Genomic DNA, 24454 nt, shown 5'->3' on the forward strand with positions numbered 1-24454 from the left:
CTAGAAATGAGTGGAAATGTGTTTTGTGTTTTTGTGGAAATGAGTGGGAACTGCTGACATACTTAAAATGTATTTTCTAATATTTTAAATACTGTGCTATTTTTGTTTTCACAAATTTTGGTTAGCAACTTTGAAGAATGAAATAAATATACAGTAATTGAAGTATATATGACTTTCTGAATTTATTTTATGTATATTTTAAGAAACAAAAAAATACATTTAATGTGTATTACACAAAACTAATTACTATACTGTTTTAAGTATACTGCTGAAAGCTATATCTAGCATCTCTAAAGTATATTTCAAGTGTACTTACTGTAATAAGGAAAATGATAGCATGTTTTAAGTATGTGCCATATACTTTTAGTATACTGGATATATATTTAAGTATACTATTTTTTTACAAGGGCAAGAACTCCAAATAGCAGGCTGAGGAGCTTGTACATGTGTTGTTTGTGATGAACAGTGGTGGGCAGAGCCAACCGAAAAGTTAGCTTCAATACCCTCTAATCTGCCAACTCCAAAGTTCAGTTTGATAACGCTAAACCTGTAAACCACTAAAAATTTAGCAGAAGCTAACAATTAGCACTAACCGCTAACTTTTATTTCACATGCGTGTTTTTTATGCTACTGGTTTTTGTTTTATTTATTTTTCTTTTTAATTGTATTTTAATGGTGCTTTTCACTGTTTATAATTTGTTAGGTTCTGGTTTTATTTCATTTTATATGTTGCTGATTGAGAAGCACTCTGACTACGGCATTGAGGTTGCTGTTTTAAATGTGCTATATAAATAAACTGTCATTGCCATTTTATTATATGAATATAGCTTTGGTTTAGTTTTTGACGTCTGAACCCTTAAAAACATACCTAGAGAGCTAAAATTTAACACTGAAGTCCAGTCTGTCGGACTAGAGTGATTAACAGGTGATATTTATAACTTGGAGTTTGGGATTATTCTGTGTTGAAATTTTAAGTGATATTCTATTCACAAGATGTAAGCATTTTTGTTGGTGAAGCCCTATTTCACAATTGGCCATTTTGTTTTTAGTGAAGAACTTAGGGACTACAAACATGGTGCCATTTACCCTGAACTACGAAGGAAGGTCTCAGCTCTGCATTGGTCTATTGTTCTGTCAATCAGAACCTGGAAAATACAACCAGGGGCTTGTATGACAGAGCAGGATTTCTCACTTAGCCGAATTACTTGTTGGATTTAGGGTAGTCTGAGCTAAATGTATCTGAACAAAGAAAGTCCAGAAGAAGCTAAATGGTCTGCTGACAGGTTTCAGAGTTGGCAGAAAAGCTAATCTAATGAAAAATGTAGCTTCGCTAATTAGCTGTAGGCAGATTAATGGAACACTGCCCTCCACTGGTAATGAATTTGAAGCCCTGTGATTTTTATTTTTTTTTTTCGATGAGAATATTTGTTTAGTTAACCAAAGACAGGCTTCAGGAAGTACAGAAGCCTCTTGTAAATGTCAGTATCTCAGACTTTGTATGTTGTTTAATACTCCCCTGCTAAATTGGAGTATGTATCAGGTTTCACATTCATGTTTGTTTCATATCATTTGAAACGACATTTGCACCATTTTTTTAGTTTTAGTTTAGTTTTAGTTTTTTTTTTTTACAAATTAAGACTGAATGTGTCTGAAAATGCTAAATGGTGTAACTATAAAAGAGTTCGAAATATTTTAAGTATTTAATCCATTTGGAGCATATGTACGTGTAAATTAATTTGAAATATCACATAAAAACAGATTTTATTAGGATTAATAATTTTTTGTTATATTGAGTGGAACATACCTTGAAAACACTTTTGTTAAATAATCTTTGACAAATTATGTAAAAATTATTTAGACTATATTTTAATCCGTTTTTCCATGTGTTATCATTTTATGAAAAATACTGCTTATTTAAGTTATCACACTACGTGATCTATTTTGACTGACTAGATGAAAGTGATTAAAATTGTACCAAATGATGACAATTGTATAAAACCATTTGCATCTATGTACTAAAATATTTGGAAATTTGTGTAAACCAATGAGAAATGATGTAATGTTGTGCAGACGTGCATTATGGTGTAGGGATTACACTTGTTGTTTTGTAAATGTTAATTGTCATGTGAGGAAAAACTGTAACATTATGTCAAAATAAATATTGTAGGAATGTATTTGTGGGACTTTTGTTGAGTACATTTACCTATACAAGTACATTTGTATTTCTGTATGAGAACTCCCACATTCCGCTCTTGATGCCACCCTCCCAAAATCTCTTACCACCCCATGTAAACATTTCTGTAACCACCACTGCAGTTACAGCCACCGCCTGTGGCAAGTTTTCTAGGAGCCACTCTACTTTATAAATGACAAAATCATTGCTCACAGCTTCACTTTCTACCTGCTGCAGCAAAGAATATACTTCTTGCCTAAATATTGCTTTAAAAGACATTCTGAAGTGAGGTAGTAGCGTATTAACAGGGGCACAGCTGGGGTGTAATGGCGGTGGCCATAGCCTGTCGTGTAGCGGCTGTCGCTTCATTGATTAGATCTTACAGGATTGTCTCAGTCCTTTTTCCGTGACCACACCCCTTTGAGAGCTTGAGAGCTGTGATTGGACAGCGATTACATTTCCTGGTGGCACAGTTTCGGCAAGTACTTTTCAAAAATGAGCCAATGTAGCAGAGCAAAGATGGTCACTGCTTTTCGGAGTGATGTGGCACAATTTCATTATTAAAATGTGTGTAATGTAAACCCTTCTTTTTCTGGAGGGTAGTTGAACACGGTCAATTAAATGATTGTTTTGTTTTCATTGTGTCGCGTTCTCTTCACGACACTCATGAAAAGCAATGCCTCTTGTCCGTCGCATTTCCACATAGCACGGTTTCTGCATGCTGTTCACTGTAAAACAATATATCACGTTGACTGTTTTCCCCCAAAAGCCAAACTCGGGTTTGCATTCCAAGGCGGCACGAAATCTGCGCCATAAGTAGCAGATGGTATAAAAAGTCTTTTAAAGACCCGTGACGGCGCCGGCCTTCTTACTGATCCTGCTCGTCTGAGCTTCCTCCTCCTTTTTATATTGCCTCCCCAGCAAGAGACAGCATATGTCCAGGCGCTGGCCACGACAGAATGGTACAATATGTAGCAGTTTCTACTTATTCTGATACAATGTACTTTTAAATGGCTTACTTATTTTAAACAAACCTTTTATATTGGTTTATATTATAAACCATTATAATGGGATCACGTGATTTCAACAAGTACCTAGCTGGTAGCTACCATCAGAAATGCTGTCACCAAGATCTAAACATGCTGGAATAGTGTTGCTTTTAAGAATGCTATTCAAATACAGTAGACCAGGGTGTAATGTCTGGACACTATAATGGGCACCACCTGTCCCCAGTCTCCTCTAAATATAACTACTACCTATTATTTTAAACGGAACTACTCCAAAGAAGCTGAACACTATAGGGATCAACATCATCTGTTCTGTCGATAATTAGAGGAAATATCCATCACATGTTCAATAATTGTAATCGTCCTTTTAATTTACTGATGTTACCGATAAATATTCATCATGCGCGTTGCATGCACTTTTCTACTGAAACTACTCTGAGGTCTCACACTGAGTTCAACCTACCGCATGGATTGGTTGTAATGTGAACGAGATCATCTCAAGTTAAACCAATGACTGGCTTTCTCCAGATATGAGTGACAGCTGAGGAAAGAGGCTGCGTACAGGCAATAGCGGAGAGATGGAAAGAGAACCATAAGTTCAGAAACATTAAAAGTACATTAAAAGCTGACTGTAAGAGCACCTGAGTAATATATTCCATCTTATCCTGTCTAATTATTAGTTTTGTAGTAGTGACGCTTTTATCAAATGTGTACAGTTCATAGGTATTTTTGCAATTTTCAAATGCTTTGGGAAGCCAAATTTTGAGCCATCTGACTGCAATCAAAAAACTAAAAATGCCAAAAGACATATTTTCTCAGCAAATTTAAAAGTGCTGGCTAACAGTAAGTGTAAATATTCTCAGATTATTATCCACGTTGGCACTAATGATGTCTGATTGAGATATTTGGAGATACCTAAGATAAATTTCATAGAGGTGTGCAACCTTGCAAAGACGATGTCTATGTCAGTAATGTGCTTTGGCCACATCTCTGCTAGACGTGGTGATGAAATGTACAGCAGATTATCATTGCTGTACCGCTTGCTGTCAGAATGGTGCCCGATAAATGGTGTGGGATTTAAAGACAATTGGCCGACGTTCTGGGGTAGGCCTGGGCTTTTGAAGAAGGAAGGTAATCACCCCTTGTGGGATGGTGCTGATCTCCTGTCCAAAAGCATTGCTCATGGTCTCAAGGCCAGTCGCTGACAAGCCAGATCCAAGTCCAGGCGGCAGGCAAACCGGCATAACTGACCGTCTGCTAGTCGCTTAGAGTCGTCACCCAGGGTTCATGTTATTGAGACTGTGTCTGTTTCCCGCACTTCTAATCGTGGAGGTGTATTCCACCATAGTGGATGTCATAATAACTTTAATGAAAACTGAACCAAATCCATTGTTAGATAATAGGTGTAATGTGAGCCTAAAATCCTGGACTTTTAAATGTAAGATCACAGGCACTAAGGCATTACTAATAAATGAAATGATTACTGATTTTAGTCTTGGTGCGTTATGCTTTACTGAGACCTGGGTTAAACCAAATGAATTCATGGCATTAAATGAATCTACTTCAGCTGAATACAGTTATAAGCATAACCCTCGACCAAATGGCAAAGGTGGTGGTGTTGCTGCAATATTTCAGTCTAATCTAGGAGTGTCCAAGAAAAGTGGTTATAGCTTCTGAACATTTGAAATTCTTGTTCTTAGTTTTGCTGGCTCATCTCCTTGTGGTCCTTCACCTCCAGTCATCATCATTGTGTAAACACCACCTGGTCCATACAGAGTTTTTTTTTAACAAATCTGGTGGTCACTACTGACAAAGCCATGATTGTTGGTGATTTTAATATTCACATGGAGAATGACAGTGATCCTTTAACAACAACGTTTGCTGCTATTCTTGACTCTGTAGATGTATGTCAGAATGTAGTCAGGCCTATTCATGCCTGTAACCCAGGACCTCGTAAGGATGTTAAGATGATTCAAGGACCCCGGAGTGACAGAAGCCCTAAAAAATTTGGAAAATAACTGGATTGGTCTGGACTTTTTCCCAATATGAAATGCTTTTTTGGGGCACAAAATCTTTAGCAACGCCCCTGCCTGTAACCATACCCTGGATTCAGGGACGGATTATGGGTTGTGGGCCCCTGGGCAAAACGTTCGCGAGGGCCCCCCCACCACCACCAGCACCACCACCACAACCACCACAATTCAAGGGCCCTTGGCAGCCAAACACCCTCCCTATAGGGTCAGGGGCCCTTGTAGGCAGAGGATCAAAGAATGTAGGCCCTCTAAAATAGACAAACGAAAATACATTGTTGATAAGTGTTGCAAATTGTTTTGGGCTAGGGGCCCCATGGGCCCCCTGCACCCCAAGGGCCCCTGGGCAGCGGCCCCGCTGGCCCTGTCCGTAATCCGTCCCTGCCTGGATTTGATTATTAGCCATGGTATTTGGGTGGAACACACATCTATTATCCCTCAGAATCCTCTACTTTCAGATCATTAATACAGTACAGCCTCCCTTCGGCCCCAGCTGCAAAGTACAATATCAGACGTCCCATCACCCCATTATCAACAACAATGTTTCTTGACCAACTTCCATAGTCCTTCAACCTTACATCTGAAGCCTCATGTGAAAATGAACTTGAACAGGTATCTGTGAACATGGTAAAATCCTTTCGCAGCACTCTAGGTCTTGTAACTCCACTTTAAACAAAGAGATAGAGATAAGAAAGCTGCACCCTGGTATTCTGAACTTCACTTCGTGCTCAACTAAACTAGTAGTTTTCTGATCAGTCTGGAAAGAGAGTCTCTCCAAGTACAGATAAGCACTAGTGACTGCTAGGTCTGTGTATCTTTCCAGAAAAATAGAAGAGAACAAAAACAATTCTAACTTCCAGTCTGAATCTGTGTCTAGGTTAACACAGAATTCTTCAACCCTAAACTCGCAAGTCCCACAGGCTCTTAGGAGTGATGTCTTTATTACATTTTTTAATGGTAAAATAACTAAGATTAGAAAGACCATCACTTCTGTGGCCACATACAGCTACCAGCCTTCTACTAGTCCTGTTCCTACTGATATTGACACTTTTAAATCTTTCTGTCCTAAAAACAATCAGAACTTTTGAGCTTGGTTTTGAGCACGATCCTGTTAAACTTGTTAAACTCATCTCTTAGGCTTGGATATATTCCGAAACCTTTTAAAATAGCAGTTATTAGACCTGTTCTAAAGAAACCAAGTCTTGAACCTAGTGATTTAGGAAACTATAGACCCACGCAAGGATTGCAAATCTTCCTTAATGTATTAGGATGAATTTGCGGACGATTACGTTGCCCACGTGGCATGGAATTAACCCTTCTACTGAAATATTCTGGGAAGTCATAATTGTGGATTAATTCTGTGATTATGTGGACTGATCATCCTGAAATTCAGATAAATCGTCCATGATTCACCCAGAATATTATTGAACTGCACAAACGTTGTTTTTTACCAATCACCTGTAACACCTATTTTGTCATATATACCTTGAGTCTCATAAAAAGAAACCAGGTTGCTTATCTAAGCCATTAGATCGGCATGCAGTATGCTTATCTTGGTTACAGGAGACAGGGGAGGGTCGTTACACAGCACCTTATATTCTCTTTAGGGGGAACAGGGAGGCTTTGCGCAAAGACACCTAGCACAAGGATGCCTATTGTACAATGTTACCGCAAGCAGCATCACTCGGACAAAAGGGGGAATTGGAGAACATATTGCCTGAGGGGAAGGGGTGAGCCTGGCCAGCTCATCCCCTGCCCTCACGCAACGCTACATTTAGTATAAAGGAAGAGGAAAACTCAGTGTTAACCGAAGCTCAGCCGTGGGATAGAGCGCGCATCGCCCGGCACTTTCTCAGGACTTACATCTTGGTTTCCTGCCAGGACTGAAAGGGACTCCCCAGTCTAAGAGTGAAGGTAGGTGATGATGGCACATCCGAGTGTGAATAGTTTTGCAGCAGCTTATGCGTTTAATTGATCATGGGGATTAACTATCACCGCTCGTTATAATAATTCACATTTACTATATTTTATTGTTTCTTTTCTATATATACTTCTTCGTATAATATATACTATTCTATATCCCTTGTAGTACGAGGTTATTTTGCATTGCTTTCAATACGATAGTTTGGTATTGATGTCAGTGTGAGGTTATTTTGTATTACTTATTAAAGCGTTTTTGAGTGAACCTAAGCGTGCCTGTTTGTTCCTTCGAGAGGCCTACATCCCTCTCACATCCATTTTAATACACTTTCATTTCAAAGATCCTAGAAAACGTTGTTCATCAACTGTCTTCTTTTCTATGGAAAACTAATGCTAATGAATTATATCAGTCTGGCTTTAGATCAAACCACAGGGAAAACAGCTTCAATCAAAGTATTGAATGATTTGCTTATGGCTTCTGACCGTGGCTGGATATCTTTGTTGGTATTACTAGATCTAACTGCAGCTTTTGATACTGTGGACGATAATATTCCCTTGGACCACCTAGAATCTGTGGTTGACATTAATGTAACAGCTCTTTCTTGGTTTCACTCTTATTTAACTGATTATTATAAGTTTACCCATGAAATATAATTTCCTTCCAGACAAGTCCAGAATTAACACTCATTTCTCATGCATAGTAAAATTAGCTTTAGCTTACACAACCCTTAAGACATACAAGCCAAGCATGAGTGACCTTGGGTCTAAGGCAGATGCAAAGCCATTGCTGTGCAAATCATTGGGAACAGCTCTTGCAGAATGTAGTACTCAGCAAAAGTGCTAGTTATAATATGTAACAGACTCTGAGTCTCAATCATGCTCAGTCCAAGGTAAGGTATCCAACACTTGACACCCCAAGATTTTTGGATTCCCTTTGGCCCAGCCCTCGTCTTAATTAAGATCAAATCATTATGATATGACTTGGATATTGGGAGAACCAGAACTAACCACTGTTACTGAGAAACCAGAACAAATGAAAAACACATATACAGAGCATCTGCATAAATAAATCTGTATTTTAATAACAGATAATAAAAAGAAATAATAATAATAATACATTTATTTTATATAGTGCTTTTATACTAGATACTCAAAGTCACTTTACAAAGGCAAATCAGGGAAAAACAAACACACACACACACATTAGGCAAACAAACAGGACAAAGTTCTATCAACAATTACAGGCAATTTTGAAAAGAGGCTCTTAAGAGAGTCTTTAAAAGATAAGAGAGATGAGGAGTTCCTAATGTCACTAGGAAGGGAGTTCCATAGAGAGGGGGCAGTAACAGAAAAGGTCCTGTCATGCTGTCAGTAATTAGTGATTTTAGGAGATTACTGGAGATTACTGTCAGCAGAATGAAGGCAATGTTTGGGGGAATGTCTATATAGTAGATCAGTTAGATATGATGGGGTAGGGTAAGCGGTTTGGAAAATGGATGGATGGATGGCTGGGTCAAGACAGTGAAGAGATTTGCAGATGAAGAGCAAAACCTTAAACGAAATGCGCTGCTACATAGGAAGCCAGTCATACATCTGCTGTGCGATGTGTAAGGGAGTAAGAGAGCACAACAGATGTGTGACCTCTAGGTCTGTTCCCTCTGCAAATATTCCCCAATCTGTAGTGTCAAAACAGCCTTATACAGTAGGGCCCCGGCGCGGCTTCCTCAGTCCACACCTCAATAAGAGGGCACAAGTTCTCAAGGACATCTAGACTGGCAGACTCCACCGGAGAGCCAGCAACATCATCAAAGACTCCTCACACCCTGGATACTACCTTTTCTCCCCCCTCTCCTCTATCTTATCTAATCTGATCTTATGTTATATAATCTTCCATCCATCCATCATCTCCCGCTTATCCGAGGTCAGGTCATGGTGGCAGCAGACTCAGCAGGGAAACCCAGACTTCCCTCTCCCCGGCCACTTCAGCCAGCTCCTCCGGGGGAATCCCGAGGTGTTCCCAGGCTAGCCGAGAGACATAGTCCCTCCAGCGTGTCCTGGGTCTTCCCCTGGGCCTCCTCCCAGTAGGACATGCCCGGAACACATAACCAGGGAGGCATCCTAAGCAGATGCCTGAGCCACCTCATCTGGCTCCTCTCAATGTGGAGGAGCAGCGGTTCTACTCTGAGTCTCTCCCGAATGACCGAGCTCTTCACCCTATCTCTAAGGGAGAGCCCAGCCACCCTGCGGAAAAAACTCATTTTGGCCGCTTGTACTCGCGATCTAGTTCTTTCGGTGGCTACCCATAGCTCAAGACCATAGGTGAGGGTAGGAACGTAGATTGACTGGTAAAGCGAGAGCTTTGCCTTTTGGCTCAGCTCTTTCTTCATCACGACAGGCCGATGCAGTGCCCGCATCACTACTGACGCCGTACCGATCCGCCTGTCGATCTCTCGTTCCATCCATCCCTCACTCGTGAACAAAACCCCGAAATACTTAAACTCCTCCACTTGGGGAAGGACCCCCTCCCCGACCAGGAGAGAGCATTCCACCCTTTTCCAGCTGAGGACCATGGTCTCAGACTTGGAGGTGCTGATTCTCATCCCAGCCGCTTCACATTCAGCTGCGAACTGTCCCAGTGAGAGCCGAAGGTCACGGTCCAATGAAGCCAACAGAACCACATCATCTGCGAAAAGCAGAGACCTAATCCTGAGGTCACCAAACCTGACACCTTCAACGCCCTGGCTGCACCTAGAAATTCCATCCATAAAAGCTACAAATGGAATCGGTGACAAAGGACAACCCTGACGGAGTCCAACTCTCACCGGAAACGAGTCCAACTTATTGCCGACCATGCGGACCAAGCTATAACACCAGTCATACAGGGACCGAACAGCCGTTATAAGGAAGCCCGGCACCCCATACTTCCGGAGCACTCCCAACAGGACTCCCCGAGAAAGACAGTCGAATGCCTTCTCCAAGTCCACAAAACACATTTAGACTGGTTGGGCAAAATCGTATGAACGCTCCAAGACCCTGCTGAGAGTATACAGCTGGTCCACTGTCCCACGGCCAGGGCGAAAACCACACTGCTCCTCCTGAATCTGAGGTTTGACAATCCGACAGACCTTCCTCTCCAGAACCCCCAAATAGACCTTACCAGGGAGGCTAAGTAGTGTGATCCCCATATAGTTGGAACACACCCTCCGGTCCCCTTTCTTGAAGAGGGGGACCACCATCCCGGTCTGCCAATCCAGAGGCACCGCCCCCGATGTCCACGCAATGCTGCAGATGCGTGTCAACAAAGACAGCCCCACAACATCCAGAGCCTTAAGGAACTCCAGGCGGATCTCATGCACCCCCAGGGCCCGGCCACTGAGGAGCTTTTTAACCACCTCAGTGACCTCCGCCCCAGAGATAGGAGAGTCCACTCCCAAGTCCCCAGACTCTGCCTCCTCATTGGAAGGCGTGTCAGTGGGATTGAGGAGGTCTTTGAAGTATTCCCTCCACCGACCCAAAACGTCCCGAGTTGAGGTCAGCAGTGCCCCATCACCACCATCAACAGTGTTGATGTTGCACCGCTTTCCCTTCCTGAGACGTCGGATGGTGGACCAGGATCTCCTTAAAGCCATCCGGAAGTCGTTTTCCATGGCCTCGCCAAACTCCTCCCACACCCAAGTTTTTGCCTTGGCGACCACCAAAGCTGCATTCCTCTTGGCCTGCCGGTACCCGTCAGCTGCCTCTGGAGTCCCACAGGCCAAAAAGGCCCGATAGGACTCCTTCTTCAGCTTGACGACATCCCTCACCACCGGTGTCCACCAACAGGTCGGGGATTGTTGTCACGACAGGCACCGACCACCATATGGCTACAGCTCCAGTCACCTGCCTAAACAATTGAGGCGTGGAACATGGCCCATTCGGACTTAATGTCCCCCGCCTGCCCCAGGACATGGGAGAAGTCCTGCCGGAGGTAGGAGTTGAAACTCCTCCTGACAGGGGATTCCGTCAGACGTTCCCAGCAGACCCTCACTATATGCTTGGGCCTGCCAGGACTGGCCGGCTTCCTCCCCCACTAGCGGAGCCAACCCACCACTAGGTAGTGATCAGTTGACAGCTTTGCCCCTTTCTTCACCCGAGTGTCCAAGACATGCCTACACGACTACAAAGTCGAGTATCGAACTGCGGCTTAGGGTGTCCTGGTGCTAAGTGCACATATGGACACCCTTATGCTTGAACTTGGTGTTCATTATGGACAATCCATGATGAACACAGAAGTCCAATAACAAGACACCACTCAGGTTCAAATCGGGGGGGGGCCGTTCTTCCCAATCACACCCCTCCAGGTCTCACTGTCATTGCCCAAGTGAGCATTGAAGTCCCCCAGCAGAACAAGAGTGTCCCCAGGAGGAGTGCTGTCCAACACCCCTTCTAAGGACTCCAAAATGGGTGTGGGTATTCTGAACTGCCACTTGGCGCAAAAGTGCAAACAACAGTCAGGACCCATCCCCCCACCTGAAAGCGAAGGGAGGTTACCCTCTCGTCCACTGCGGTAAACCCCAATGTACAGGCGCCCAGCCAGGGGGCAATAAGTATGCCCACCCCTGCTCGGCGCCTCTCCCCGCAAGCAACTCCAGAGTGGAGGAGGGTCCAAGCCCCCTCAGGCAGACTGGTTCCAGAGCCCAAGCCGACCCATATCTAGTCAGAACCTCATAACCTCATGCACCAGCTCAGGCTCCTTCCCCGTCAGAGAGGTGACATTCCATGTCCCTAGAGCTAGCTTCTGTAGCCGAGGATCGGACCGCCAAGGTCCCCGCCTTTGGCCACTGCTCAACTCGCACTGCACCTGACCCCTATGACCCCTCCTACAGGTGATGAGCCCATTGATGTGCTTTGTTCAGGCTGTGCCTGACCAGGCTCCATGGGTGCAGGCCTGGCCACCAGGCGCTCGCCATTGAGCCCCACCCTCAGACCTGGCTCAGGGGGGGCCTCGGTGACCCGCGTCCGGGCAAGGGAAATCGTGGATCCAATGATTTTCTTACCATAAGGTGTCTAGTGAGCCTAATTTGTCTGGTTCCTCACCCTGGACCTGTTTGCCTTGGGTGACCCTACCAGGGGCATAAAGCCCCGGACAACATAGCTCCTGGGATCATTGGAACACGCAAACCCCTCAAACACGATAAAGGGTCGGCTCAAAGACATCTTATCTTATCCAATCATATCTTAACTAATCTTATATAAACTTATCTTTTATAACCTTATCTTAGTCTTATATAAACTTATCTTAACTTATATAATCTTATCTTCTATAAAGTTATCTTGTATAACCTTATCTTAACTTATATAAACTTATCTTATATAAACTTATCTTATATAACCTTAACTTATATAACCTTAACTTATATAACCTTATCTTAACTTATATAATCTTATCGTATATAATCTTATCGTATATAACCTTATCTTAACTTATATAATCTTATCTTATATAAACGTATCTTATATAATTTTAACTTATATGACAACTTACAAAACAATACAAAACAACAACAATACAAAACTTATCTTATATAACCTTATCTAATCAACCTTAATCAAAACAGTAAGAAAATAATTGACAAGGCCCAATAATAGTCAGCAGTCACTTCTGCTGCAGCCAGAGATGGCGCTGAATCTGCTCCAAGCTCCGCCGGTTCGCCGCCTTGCGTCTCAGGCACCCGCGAATTAGATTGCAGCAGCCTGTCAGAGAATAATTTGGCACATAGTTAGTCAGAAAAAAACACTCCCCGTCAGGAGACTCAAGTCACGGGACAAAAAATAAGCTGCTCACCAGAAGAGACCCATGGGGGGAATTTCAGGCGGCCTGAAATGATTGCCGTCTGGTTGTGGAAGGGTAGGTAGCCGCACACTAGATTAAATAGTGTAACCCCCACAGACCAGACTGTGGCGGGGCCAGCCAGATACTCTCTGCTCAGGAACCACTCTGGGGGAGCGAAGATCTTTGTGCCTGAAACAACAAAGCAAAGTCTTTCATAAACTCACAAAATCTTTCATAAACCTATATTTTTACTGAAACGAGTTAGATTAGGACTCATGAACACAAATCCAACTCCCCTGCAGGAAGTTTGATCACATGTCCAGATTTCTTGATCACTGCAGTGTTTCCCCTGGGTTTGTAGCTTTATTTTTTTTGTTTGTTTTGGGGGGGGGGGGGGGCAGACAGTCACCGACAGGATTCATGGTCTTCATGTGTTTCTTTTAATGACAGCAGTCAATATAACAACTGAACTAAACATCAGAACATTTCTTTTTATGACAATTATCCATAAAATGTCACTGCAGTGTATCTTTCTGGGCTTCTGGAAGGACATTTCTAGAGCCTCTTGATATGGGAAGTCAGAAACGTCCGGCCCATTTATTCCCGATCTGCAGGCAGGCTGCAAGATGGTCTTCCTTGCAGCCTATTGTGGATGTTTGTCCTCCACCCTGGGAGCAGATATTTTTGTCTGCTTTTCAGGTGGTTGACGCGACATATTTTCCGACGTGCGCTCCCTGTCTGCTGGTGGGAGTGTGCTCACCTGTGTGCGTGCACGTGTCTGTGTGTGTGCATCGGGGCAGAACTCCATGTGCGATACAGAGACCAGAGGACAATTGTAAACGCACGACCGTGTAGAGACAAAAATGACAAGCTGTTGTGTAAATAAGATGAATAACATAAGGCTGTTTACTTTTGATAAAGGCACAATGTATAGCCCTGTTCTATAGGAAAGGTAACCTTAAATGACTTCTGTTGTGATCTGGAGCTATATAGAAAATAAAATTAAATAAAATTAACTTGACCTTCAATGGGGGGTGGGAGGTGCCGTTGGAGAGGCGGGGTGCCCCCCTTATATAATGGTAGACCTGCGTGAAGTTGGTCCCCCATATGCTTCAGATACTGGTCTCAATTGTATGTGCCGCGTTTGTGCCGTTAAAATTTTTTTTGTGCTGTTTTAGTTTCTGACATATAAATGTTTGTTTACATGTTGACGTCAGCAGTTTGAAGTTGGCCCCCCATTTCCAGCAGACCAATTGCAATCGTGTGTGTTGCGTTTGTGCTGGTTTGTGCCGTTAAAACTGTCCTTTGTGCTGCTTCAGTGCAGAGATATTATTTATTTACATGGTCACGTGACTCCGCCGTTAACTTTGCCCCCCATTTGCTTCCGAACCGGTCTCAGTAGTGCCCTTTAAAAATTCTGTACTATTTTTTCTGAGTTATACCTCTTAGTTTATGCCTTTACTTGATTGCGTTTGATGACTTCGCGACAAAGCTGGACATAGACTTAGTCAGTCCCACCAGCCATATACTGCATTTCAGGATCCTGCTGAATAATTCAGATTCTCAGCGACTGACAGCCATATGCATTTCATATGTAGCATGGAATTAGGTAGTAATAAGGTAGTAATAGCAATAAGGGAGCGCTGCATTTTCACGTGAGCAATGCCATCTTAGAAAGGGGGGGGGAGTGTTAATATTTGTGAGGTCTATATGTGTGCATTAACTATACACACACACACACACACACACACACACACACACACACACATATATATAGTCAAGCCCAGAATTATTCATACACCTGCCAAATTTTGACTTTAATTTACTTTTATTCAACCAGCAAGTTTTTTCTTGATTGGAAATGACACAAGCGTCTCCCAGAAGATAATAAGACATGTACAAGAGGTATCATTGTGGAAAAAAAATATTTCTCAGCTTTTACTTACATTTGAACAAAAAGTGGCATGTCCAGAATTGTTCATACTGTACCTTTTGCAAACTTGGCTAAAGAGCAGATAAAAATATCAGCGTCTTATTCGCGTTGCGTACCATGTGATAAGAAGGGACCCCGATGGAAAGAAATTACAGATGCGGTGACATTTCATATCGCCAAAGATATGGTGCCCATTTGCACTATTGAAAAACGGGGTTTTCCAGAAGCTAAAAACAATCGACCCCAAATATGAGCTCCCAAGCCGAAAGTATTATACCGAAGTAGCCCTACCATGTTTATACAGCAAAACAAAAAATTGCACAGCTGCTGGAGAATGTGCTGTGTTACTCAACTACCTCAGACCTGTGATCCAGCCGAAACATGCAGCCATACATGAGTTTGTATGCTAGTGTTTCATATGCATTAATGAAATGTAAAGAGGGGAAACATTTAAGCATCCTAAAAGTAAACAAATGTCTGTGCTGTACAGTGTGTAATTGTAGTTCGCCTTTTTGCTGTACAGAGAATGGTGTAAAGGACCCAAGAATTGACGAGCCACTGGTGTTTCTAAAAAGGCTGTCAGTGCCTCACATTCAGCTGGACAAGAAGAAGAGATATGGCTGTGGTACAAGCCGAGCTCGGCCTCCCCACCCACCAGCTTATCACAGAGGGCCCAACAAGGTGGGCTTCAAGGCAAAGGATGGTAGAGCGAGTTCTGGAACAGGAAAAAGCCATAACCCGGATCTTGGGGTCTGAGAAGCAAACTCGTCACCTCATGTCGACATGGCAAGACATAGATATTTTATAATCAGTAAACAAAGCTGTGAAACCACACCAAGAATTCACTGAGGCCCAGTCTGGGGAGACTTATGTCAGTGTCTCTTACCTCAAACCGATGCTTCATCTGTTCAGAAGCAGTCTCTTACAGCCAGATGAGGGAGATACTGAACTAACAAAACTAAACAAAAACAACATACTGGGGTACCTTAATAGAAGATGAACTGTCACAGATGAACCCTTGGACATGTCTTCACTAATGGAGCCCAGATTCCGGATGACTTACACTGAACATAACAAGGTGGAACAAATTAAGGAAAGAGCTGTTATGGAGCTGAAGTTTCTCCTTGCTGACGAAGCCACACCACAACCTGACCCTACTTTGCAGGTGCAAGATGAAGATGCAGCACAGCCTGAGCTGAAGAAGAAAAAGACATTGGCAAGCTTCTTCAAGAAGAAAGTGCCTTCTACCTCCCAGTCCAAGTCAGAAAAAGTCAAAAATGAGTTGGCAGCCTATATGCTGTCCCCTGACATAGACCCAGACACAGATACAAGTAAAAAAATTGGAGATTTTAGTTTTAGACAATATCGCCCAGCCCAGCATACAGACATACGTATTTTTCGCTGTAGTTTTACAAAGAAAGTAAAACTTCATTATCGGACATTTTTATTTAACCGCCATGTACAACAAGTAAGAGGGTCCATGGGAACCAATTTTCCCCTCCAAGGCGGCTGCCTGCCAAAAGCCAGCCAAAGGGAGTAACCCCCCTCCTTCTGGGGGTGTGCCTAAATTCTCGTCTAAACCCGCCCATCTGTTCACTTGCAGGGTGTTACCATGAGATGGCACTTTCTTTACTAAAACACAATTTAGTTGTGGTCACAAGTTTACACACACAGGTACAACAGGTATCAACCAGAATCTTTTGGTATCCATTAGCAAGCTTCTGGCATAATTCTGGCTGAATATTTGACCACTCTTCTTTGCAGAATTTCTAGTTAAATTAAACTAGCTGGGTTCCTGACACGGACCCGGCTTTTAAGCATAACCCACAAATTTTCAATAGGGTTGAGATCGGGGGTATTTCACAAAGCAGGATTTCTTGCTTAGCCGAATAACTTCTTGGAGTTAAGGTGAACTGAAGACACAGCCGAAGTTTTTACACCAGAGACAAACAGGGCTAGGTACTTGGCTAGCGCTCATGCTGGTACATACTAATCCAGCGCTATGATATTGTACAGTACATACAAAAACCCCTCGGAAGTGCAAAGCATGTGCTTTCAATCTCTGCCTTCAACCAGACAGGAACTGTTTTGAAGCTTGGCATCTTGATCAGGAGCGACAATTTGTTGTTCTAATATTCATTTATTGTTTTGTATTAGTCCTGTAATATAATGTGATTGCACATTTTATTTATCAACGTTTAATCTGTTGCATGTTATAAACTGTAAAAAGGCTAGTATTGTGTCTTTTCTTACAGTTTTTTTCAATCGCTAAGACAGAGTAGAATCTAGGGTAGTATCTCTTTACATGCCTGATCCATCCTTGGCATTTCTCTGGAGAAATATCTTGGCATCCAGCATTCATTGTTTGGTCTTGTGTCAATTTGTTTATATTATATGGCTTTTACCATCTATTTTAGAAAGGGTCTTGATAGTAATTTAAGAAAATTACATATTTCAGTTTTGACGGTCTTGTTAGCAGTTTTAGGGTCAGTATGTTGGTATCTGCAAAATGACCTCTGAAAATTTAATGTTGTGAGTGAGACAGGAATCCATGACTTTTAGTCATGATTGCATTTAGTCATTGATTGCATTTTGTATAAGATAATGTTGTGGTGACTGTTTGAAGAGTTTTGAGAAAGCAACTCCAGAATTGCAGTATCTGTCTTAGCAATTGAAAAAAACTGTAAAATTCACACTGCCTTTCCACACTGATTGGTGTGAGGAGCAGTGACAGACATTCCATGGGCCATTGACAGTATGCAAAGGTGTGGTGACTCCAAAGTCACTTCAAAGTTGTAACACTTTAGTAATCACACCAAATACAATTTTGTTTGTGTAGCCAGCCCCAATGTCTATAAGCCTCAGAGCTCAAAAGTCTTGGCTAAAAATGTTTATGATGTGATTTTTTACAATTTGTCAGCACCACTGAAAATAGGTTTTAACAAAAAGATAGAATAATCACTCTCTAAATGATCTCCAATTATTGGTGCTGAATAAAAGTATTTGTAGCAATTTGGGATAAATGTTTTTTTAGATAGGTGAAATATTTTAGTTTTTCCAAATTGTTGAAATAATAAAAATCATTTTGGGAACGAAACTGCCAATTGCCAAAAGTCATTTATTGAATCAGTCACTTGTTTGATGAAACTTTAAACCTTTCTCACCTAGTTAGACACAACTTGCAGACTTGTAACTTGGCTTCTGATGAGCCACACCTGTTCCTGATATTTACCTGAGGACAGGTGTGGCTCATCAGAAGCCAGGTAGGATAGAAAACCTGCTGGGCAGTAGCCCTCCAGGACCGGAGTTGGAGACCTCTGCACTAAGGAATGTGTCTGTTTTATTCAAGCACCGTACAGAACCATTTGATTTTTTTATTTTCATTTTCCACTCTGTCCACCTTTATTCTCCACAATCATCCTTATTACTTTGTTTAGGCCTGTAATTATTCTGTTACACACATCTTGGGTCACTCTCCTTTTCCAAAACTACTGGTAAGACTTACTCTGGTAAGTCACTTCAGCTTTCATAATCACTGCTCTCCCTGGTGGATGGATAAATCATTGCAAGTACTTTACAGACAGAGGTAAGGGGCAGATCATGCCGGCCCCCTTGTTCATTACATCATCGTGGGGGATCTCATTACAGTCAATGTCCCACCCAGGACCCAGCAGGGGCCAGTCATGGACCAGCCAAGGCCCCATCATGGAAACAGGGGAAAATTCAAGTGGCTACATCTGTAGACATTGCAACACACAGTGCAGGCAAAATGACAAGAGTTTATTATACATTGTTGTAGAGTATTAAGCATTAACTGGTCGCATTTGCTGCCGTGGCGTTCACTAGCTACCTTGTTGCAAAACGCTATGTACGTCTGCACGTAATTTAGAGTTATGTGATGTGCTTTACCACTGTAAATGGCACACAATCGCTTTTCACACCGCAAGAGCCACTTTACATATTGTCGTTTTGCTTTTTCACTCCCACAACTCAAGAAATGGACGTCCTGTGCTGTGCTGAGTTGGTAGAACACATGATAACCTGGGTCAAGCCTGCAAGTAACGAGGCAGTATGTAACGGTCGGTCATTTGTGAAAATATCTAGCAGGATCCTGAAATGCGGTATCTGGCTGGTGGGGCTGACTAAGTCTACGTCCAGCTTTGACACGGAGTCATCAAACGCTCCACCTTCTGTTCACATGAGAAACACGAGCCTGAGCACTATACGGCGATCATGTGAAGGCGTAAAGTAAGAGGTATAACTCAGAAAAATAACAGCACAGACAATTTTTAAACGGCACAAACTACTGAGACCGGTTCGGAGGCAAATGGGGGGCTAACTTAACAGCAGAGTCACGTGACCATGCAAATAAGCAATATCTCTGCACTGAAGCAGCACAAAGGATAGTTTTAATGGCCCAAATGCAGCAAACGGGATTGCGATCGGCCTGGTGGAAATCAGACGCAAATGGGGCACCAACTTCACGCTGATGACGTCACCATGTACACAGACATTAATGTCTCAGAAACTAAAACAGCACAAAGGATAGTTTTAACGGCACAAGCCAGCACAAATGCAACACACACAATTGCGATTGGTCTGGAGGAAATCAGAGAAAAATGGGGCGCAACTTCACGCTGATGACGTCACCATGTAAACAGACATTAATGTCTCAGAAACTAAAACAGCACAAAGGATAGTTTTAACGGCACAAGCCAGCACAAATGCAACACACACAATTGCGATCGGTCTGGAGGAAATCAGAGAAAAATGGGGCGCAACTTCACGCTGATGACGTCACCTTGTAAACAGACATTAATATCGCAGAAACTAAAACAGCACAAAGGATAGTTTTAACAGCACAAGCCAGCTCAAATGCAACACACACAATTGCGATCGGTCTGGTGGAAATCAGACGCAAATGGGGCACCAACTTCACACTGATGACGTCACCATGTAAACAGACATTAATATCTCAGAAACTAAAACAGCACAAAGGATAGTTTTAATGGCACAACCCAGCACAAATGCAACACACACAATTGCGATCGGTCTGGAGGAAATCAGAGAAAAATGGGGCGCAACTTCACGCTGATGACGTCACCATGTACACAGACAATATCTCAGAAACTAAAACAGCACAAAGGATCGTTTTAATGGCCCAATCTGGCACAAGCGCGGCACATACGATTGAGACCAGTTTGGTTGAAATCTGAAACATATGGGGGGCAACTTCACGCAGGTTAATGGTAGGGGAAACACTGCACTGGAAAACACTGCACTGGACTACCCGCCACTTGCTATTGAACCAGGGGTTAGTTTGACAGGTTTTAATTAGCCCCTCTCACTGACCTGAATATTTTGTGTAGTGGGAATCTGTCCAGATATCGCCACAGCCAAAGTCGATGAGCTTGACCTCCAGAGTGTCTGTCCTGATCAAAAGGTTCTCTGACTTCAGGTCTCGATGGAGGACGCCTGAGTCCTGGCAGTGACGCAAGGCGTGGAGGACCTGCACCATCACGTGCCTGGCAACACCTTCTGACAGGAGGCCTCCTTTCCTTTTGCAAAAATCAAAGAGATCTTCGCATGGGTCCGGTCTTTCCAGGATCATAATATAATCCTGTGGTCCATCAAACCAGTCGATGAGCTTGAGCACGTTGGCACAAGATGACTCATTGCTAACAAGCTTCATCAGCGCCACCTCCAATGGCATGGGCCCGTCAAGTCCAGGCTATGAATGGGAGGGAAGGATATACATATATTTAGACAGAAATTCTTCCAAATAAACCCAGCTCTATGACTGAAAACACTTACCAGTTCTAGCTTCTTTTCAGTTTTTCTGGCATATTTGATTGCCACCTAGAGGTAAAAAAAAAAAACACAAATTTAGTGTAGGATTTATTGAGAAAGCATCACCTTTTATAGGTGCCTGTAACAGGTGCAATAAAAGGGATCCCTATGAGAGATATTACTACGCATGTCGCGGCTACACCATTTGGTCACTTACTGGGAAGCCATCTGCCTTGCGAATGCCGGCAAAAACTGCCCCATAGCCACCCGTTCCAAGTAGATGGCCCTGGAGGTACAGGTCCTCCAAATGTTCTACAACATTAAGCAGGTACACTTCAGAAAAAGAGTCCATACAGCATTTTCTACAGGATAATACAGTTGCAGACACTTCACTAATAACTTTAAATAGCATGCATTAACATTTCTTTACCACATGCCTATCCTAAACTTGGCTTTTAAATACAGTATTATCATTAGTTTGCCTTTTAGATGGTGCAGTCCGAGTAAGCTCGGCTTCTGAATCAAAACAGCTACAGTACTAGTATTGAATCAATTTGGGTATGTTTACTTTTCAAACGTTCAGCGATATTTTTTATCAATCAATGTTGCATTTATTTATTTGTTTAATCTATAAGTCCAGTACACTGTTCACATCTGGTCTTGCAGCAAGCCTTATGAAAGAGATTTACATGGCTTTCTTAGGTGTCATTTTCATTCTCTATCGAAAGACGATAAAATTTAAATTCCAACCTTTGCGGGGAGTTTTGGACCTGACTTCGCCGGTACTCCGAACTTCCGTACTCTCTCTCCTTCTTTTCGCAGGAGATTCGTCAGCAGAATCGAAGTGGGAGCGTTTTTTACCCATTTTTGCTATCATGAGTAATCGATACTGAAGGAGTAAAGACGTCCTTCTGAATGCTAAGCAAGATGCAATTAAATGATGCTTTTGTGGCTGACCAGTTACGGATGGATGGATGAGCATCATTCAAATATTGTTGATTTTAGAACAACAGACGGCATCATGCACGGGGTTACATGGGCTGCAGCCCAGAGGCCCCTCAGTCCCCCCGTCGTAAAATTGAATAATAAAAGAGACATTTGAATATATTATTTAGCAATAATATAATTAGTTGTGAATTTACATATTCTCCCCCTGTCATCGTGGTGTTGCTTCCGGGTTCTCCGGTAGTCCAAGAACATGCAGAGGCTAATTGGACTTGCTAAATTGCCCGTAGCTATGCATGTGACAGTGAATGGTGTGTGAGTGTCCCCTGTGATGGGCTGGCCCCCATCCTGGGTTGTTCCCTGCCTCGTGCCCATTGCTTGCGGGATAGGTTCCGGACCCCCGCGACCCAGTAAGATAAGCGCTTTGGAAAATGGATGGATGGGATGGATGGATGGTGTTTCTTCCGGGTTCTCCGGTTTCCCCGTAGTCCAAAATCATGCACGACTATTGAATATGGATGAATTGTTAATTGTTAGTTACCTGTTCTCTAACAAGCTGTGGTTCATTCGTTCTAAAGCTCAAAATATCTCCAACTAGTACATCAGAAATCACGGAGTGACAAGGAATCTGCCATTACGATTAAAACGCAGAAACAACTTAACCGATCACATAGGAAATGCAGTCTAAAGTTTCTGGCTCAGTCATAAACAGCGTGGCTGGTTTGTGGGAATATTTAACAAATTGATTAAGGAGAAAAAAGCGAACCAGATCACCGAAAGGCAGTCGTATTCCGCTGAATGGGAATACACTGGGCACCGCATCTAATGATCACGTTTGTCTGGGAGAAATTGATCATTTTATATGCGGATGATGGTTATTACCGCTTTTTTCTGCTTCTTAATTATGTCTCAGATTACCATCTGATTCACATTTGTATATTATATTAAAATAAGGACAGTGTCACGCTTCATGATCACTGGCTAGGCAAACGGGCAGGCGAGCAGACAGGAAGCAGGCAGACAGGCGAATTAACGGGGCAAAACGAGGGTTTAATTGGAATCATGGGTCGACAAACACCAGGTAACATCAATGACAGACAACGGGTTCGTGTACAACAGAGACTTAAATACAGGGAACTAATCAGAAAAGAACATGATGCGACTTGGCACAATCAGGGAATCACACGTGGGTAATTAGGGGGCGTGGCACACACGAGGAGCGGACGGAGCGGGTGTCACAGACAGCGTCGCTATTTACTTCATTTTATTGACGATTTAAAACTACAGTAGTTGTCTGAAACGCTTTTCAAATTACAGTACTGTACCAATTAAATTTCTGAAGTGCGTATAATGCCAATACGATATAACACAATACAGCGCTGTACATAATATTCAATTCAATTTTATGTATACAGCGCATCTTCATAACCTAACGTTGTCTCAAAGCAAACGATCGTTTCTATTTATGTAAGCTCCTGAAACGTATGTAATATATTACCTATATTGTTAAAATACAGAAAACAACACACAGACAAATAAAAAAAGGTCATGGATCTTAAAATGGTTTGTTACTTAATACTCAGGCTCTTGTTAATATTGATTCAAAAGTTCAAAACAACAGACATGAACTTGGCACTTGCTACATTATAAGTGTGTATCAGATGTATAGTAACACTACGGAGCCCCTGTGTCTCCATATCTCTGCATCGGAAAATTAGATGAATAAGCAATACACTTTTGTCCAATATTGCCTGTGCCAGCCCAGAAATTAGCCAGAGCTTATTAGCGGAATAACGTTACATCATGTATTATTCTGTGGGAAACGAAAGATCGATCTGCTGGCCAGATGTAATAAGAATCATAAACAATGCAGATCGTAAGTAAAAGTAAAATATAAATAAAAGTTCTGAATTGTGTTCCGTTTTGATCAATTGATCCCCCAAATAACTAATAAATTATTAACTAACAAAGTGATTGACTTATTTATCCACCGTTGTTTCGGCGTGGCGGTGTAATTATGTGTGGAGTTTAAGCAACGACCTTAAAGTTCCTAGTTTCTATTGTGCGGTGTGACACATGAAAGTGACCAGGAGTTACAAAAGGCATGACAACCCAGGAACTTGTAAACCGGGACCAGGTTCCGTAACTTCGCTGTGAAAGCGCCTTACATATGGAATCTGTGCCAATATTATCAAGCAAACTTTTTTGACATCAAGCAAAAACAAGGCTAAAGAAAAAAACTAACTGAAGCAAAAAAAATGTCATCTCAAAAGTAAAAATTATAACTTGCAAACACATGATTGGTCTTTTGATTATGTTTTCATTTGTTTACGTTGCAAGCTTCCTCGCTCTCGCTCCCCGACTGTTTTGTTTATAGTTCTGACATAAACGTCTTGCGTGGGCGGGTTTTTTTTTCAGGGTCGCGTCCCCATTGGCTAATACGTTTTTGACTGACAGGTCAGTTCCCCCCCACCGCGACCCTAAATAAGACAAGTGGTTTCAGAAAATGGATGTATAGTGTAATAGAAACTGTGTTGCGATATTGTCAGAGAAGAATATTGTAAGAATATTTCTGATGGTTTGACGGCTAAGGAATGCAGTGAACTACATTACTGTAATAGGAACACGTGATCTTTTAGCGTGTAAATGTTGAGATTACCCAGCTCCATGCCAAAGACATGGCTGAACTTGAAGCTCACCCACAACCCAAAAACCAAACCAAACAACACTGTTACTCATATTTATATTCAATTTGCTATTGATAAATAATTTGATAAATAATAAAACTATCTAATAAAAAATCAATTATATATTCAATATTCATTATTTTTGTATATATTTTGG

General features: G+C 42.2%; 1 protein-coding gene across 3 annotated transcripts in view; it reads right to left on the bottom strand.

The window, feature by feature from the left end:
- LOC125724529 (serine/threonine-protein kinase pim-1-like) overlaps positions 1 to 24454 on the bottom strand; it is a 195469-nt gene that overhangs the window by 41798 nt on the left and 129217 nt on the right. Inside the window, exons 1-6 of one of the 3 annotated variants that reach the window (XM_049001265.1) lie at positions 21416 to 21603; positions 20883 to 20977; positions 20690 to 20734; positions 20228 to 20606; positions 12955 to 13131; positions 11897 to 12863 (exon numbers count right to left, since the gene is read on the bottom strand). The exons of 1 other annotated variant lie outside the window; for it this stretch is intronic. In XM_049001265.1, coding sequence (XP_048857222.1) covers positions 12766 to 12863; positions 12955 to 13131; positions 20228 to 20606; positions 20690 to 20734; positions 20883 to 20977; positions 21416 to 21542 — 921 coding nt within the window. In that variant the 5' untranslated portion in view covers positions 21543 to 21603 and the 3' untranslated portion in view covers positions 11897 to 12765. Of the gene's footprint in view, positions 1 to 11896; positions 12864 to 12954; positions 13132 to 20227; positions 20607 to 20689; positions 20735 to 20882; positions 20978 to 21415; positions 21604 to 24454 lie in introns of those variants that run through there. One more of the 3 variants, XM_049001270.1, reaches the window with a different exon arrangement.

Source organism: Brienomyrus brachyistius, unplaced genomic scaffold, assembly GCF_023856365.1.
Source record: "Brienomyrus brachyistius isolate T26 unplaced genomic scaffold, BBRACH_0.4 scaffold57, whole genome shotgun sequence".
In the NCBI taxonomy this organism is placed as follows: domain Eukaryota; kingdom Metazoa; phylum Chordata; class Actinopteri; order Osteoglossiformes; family Mormyridae; genus Brienomyrus; species Brienomyrus brachyistius.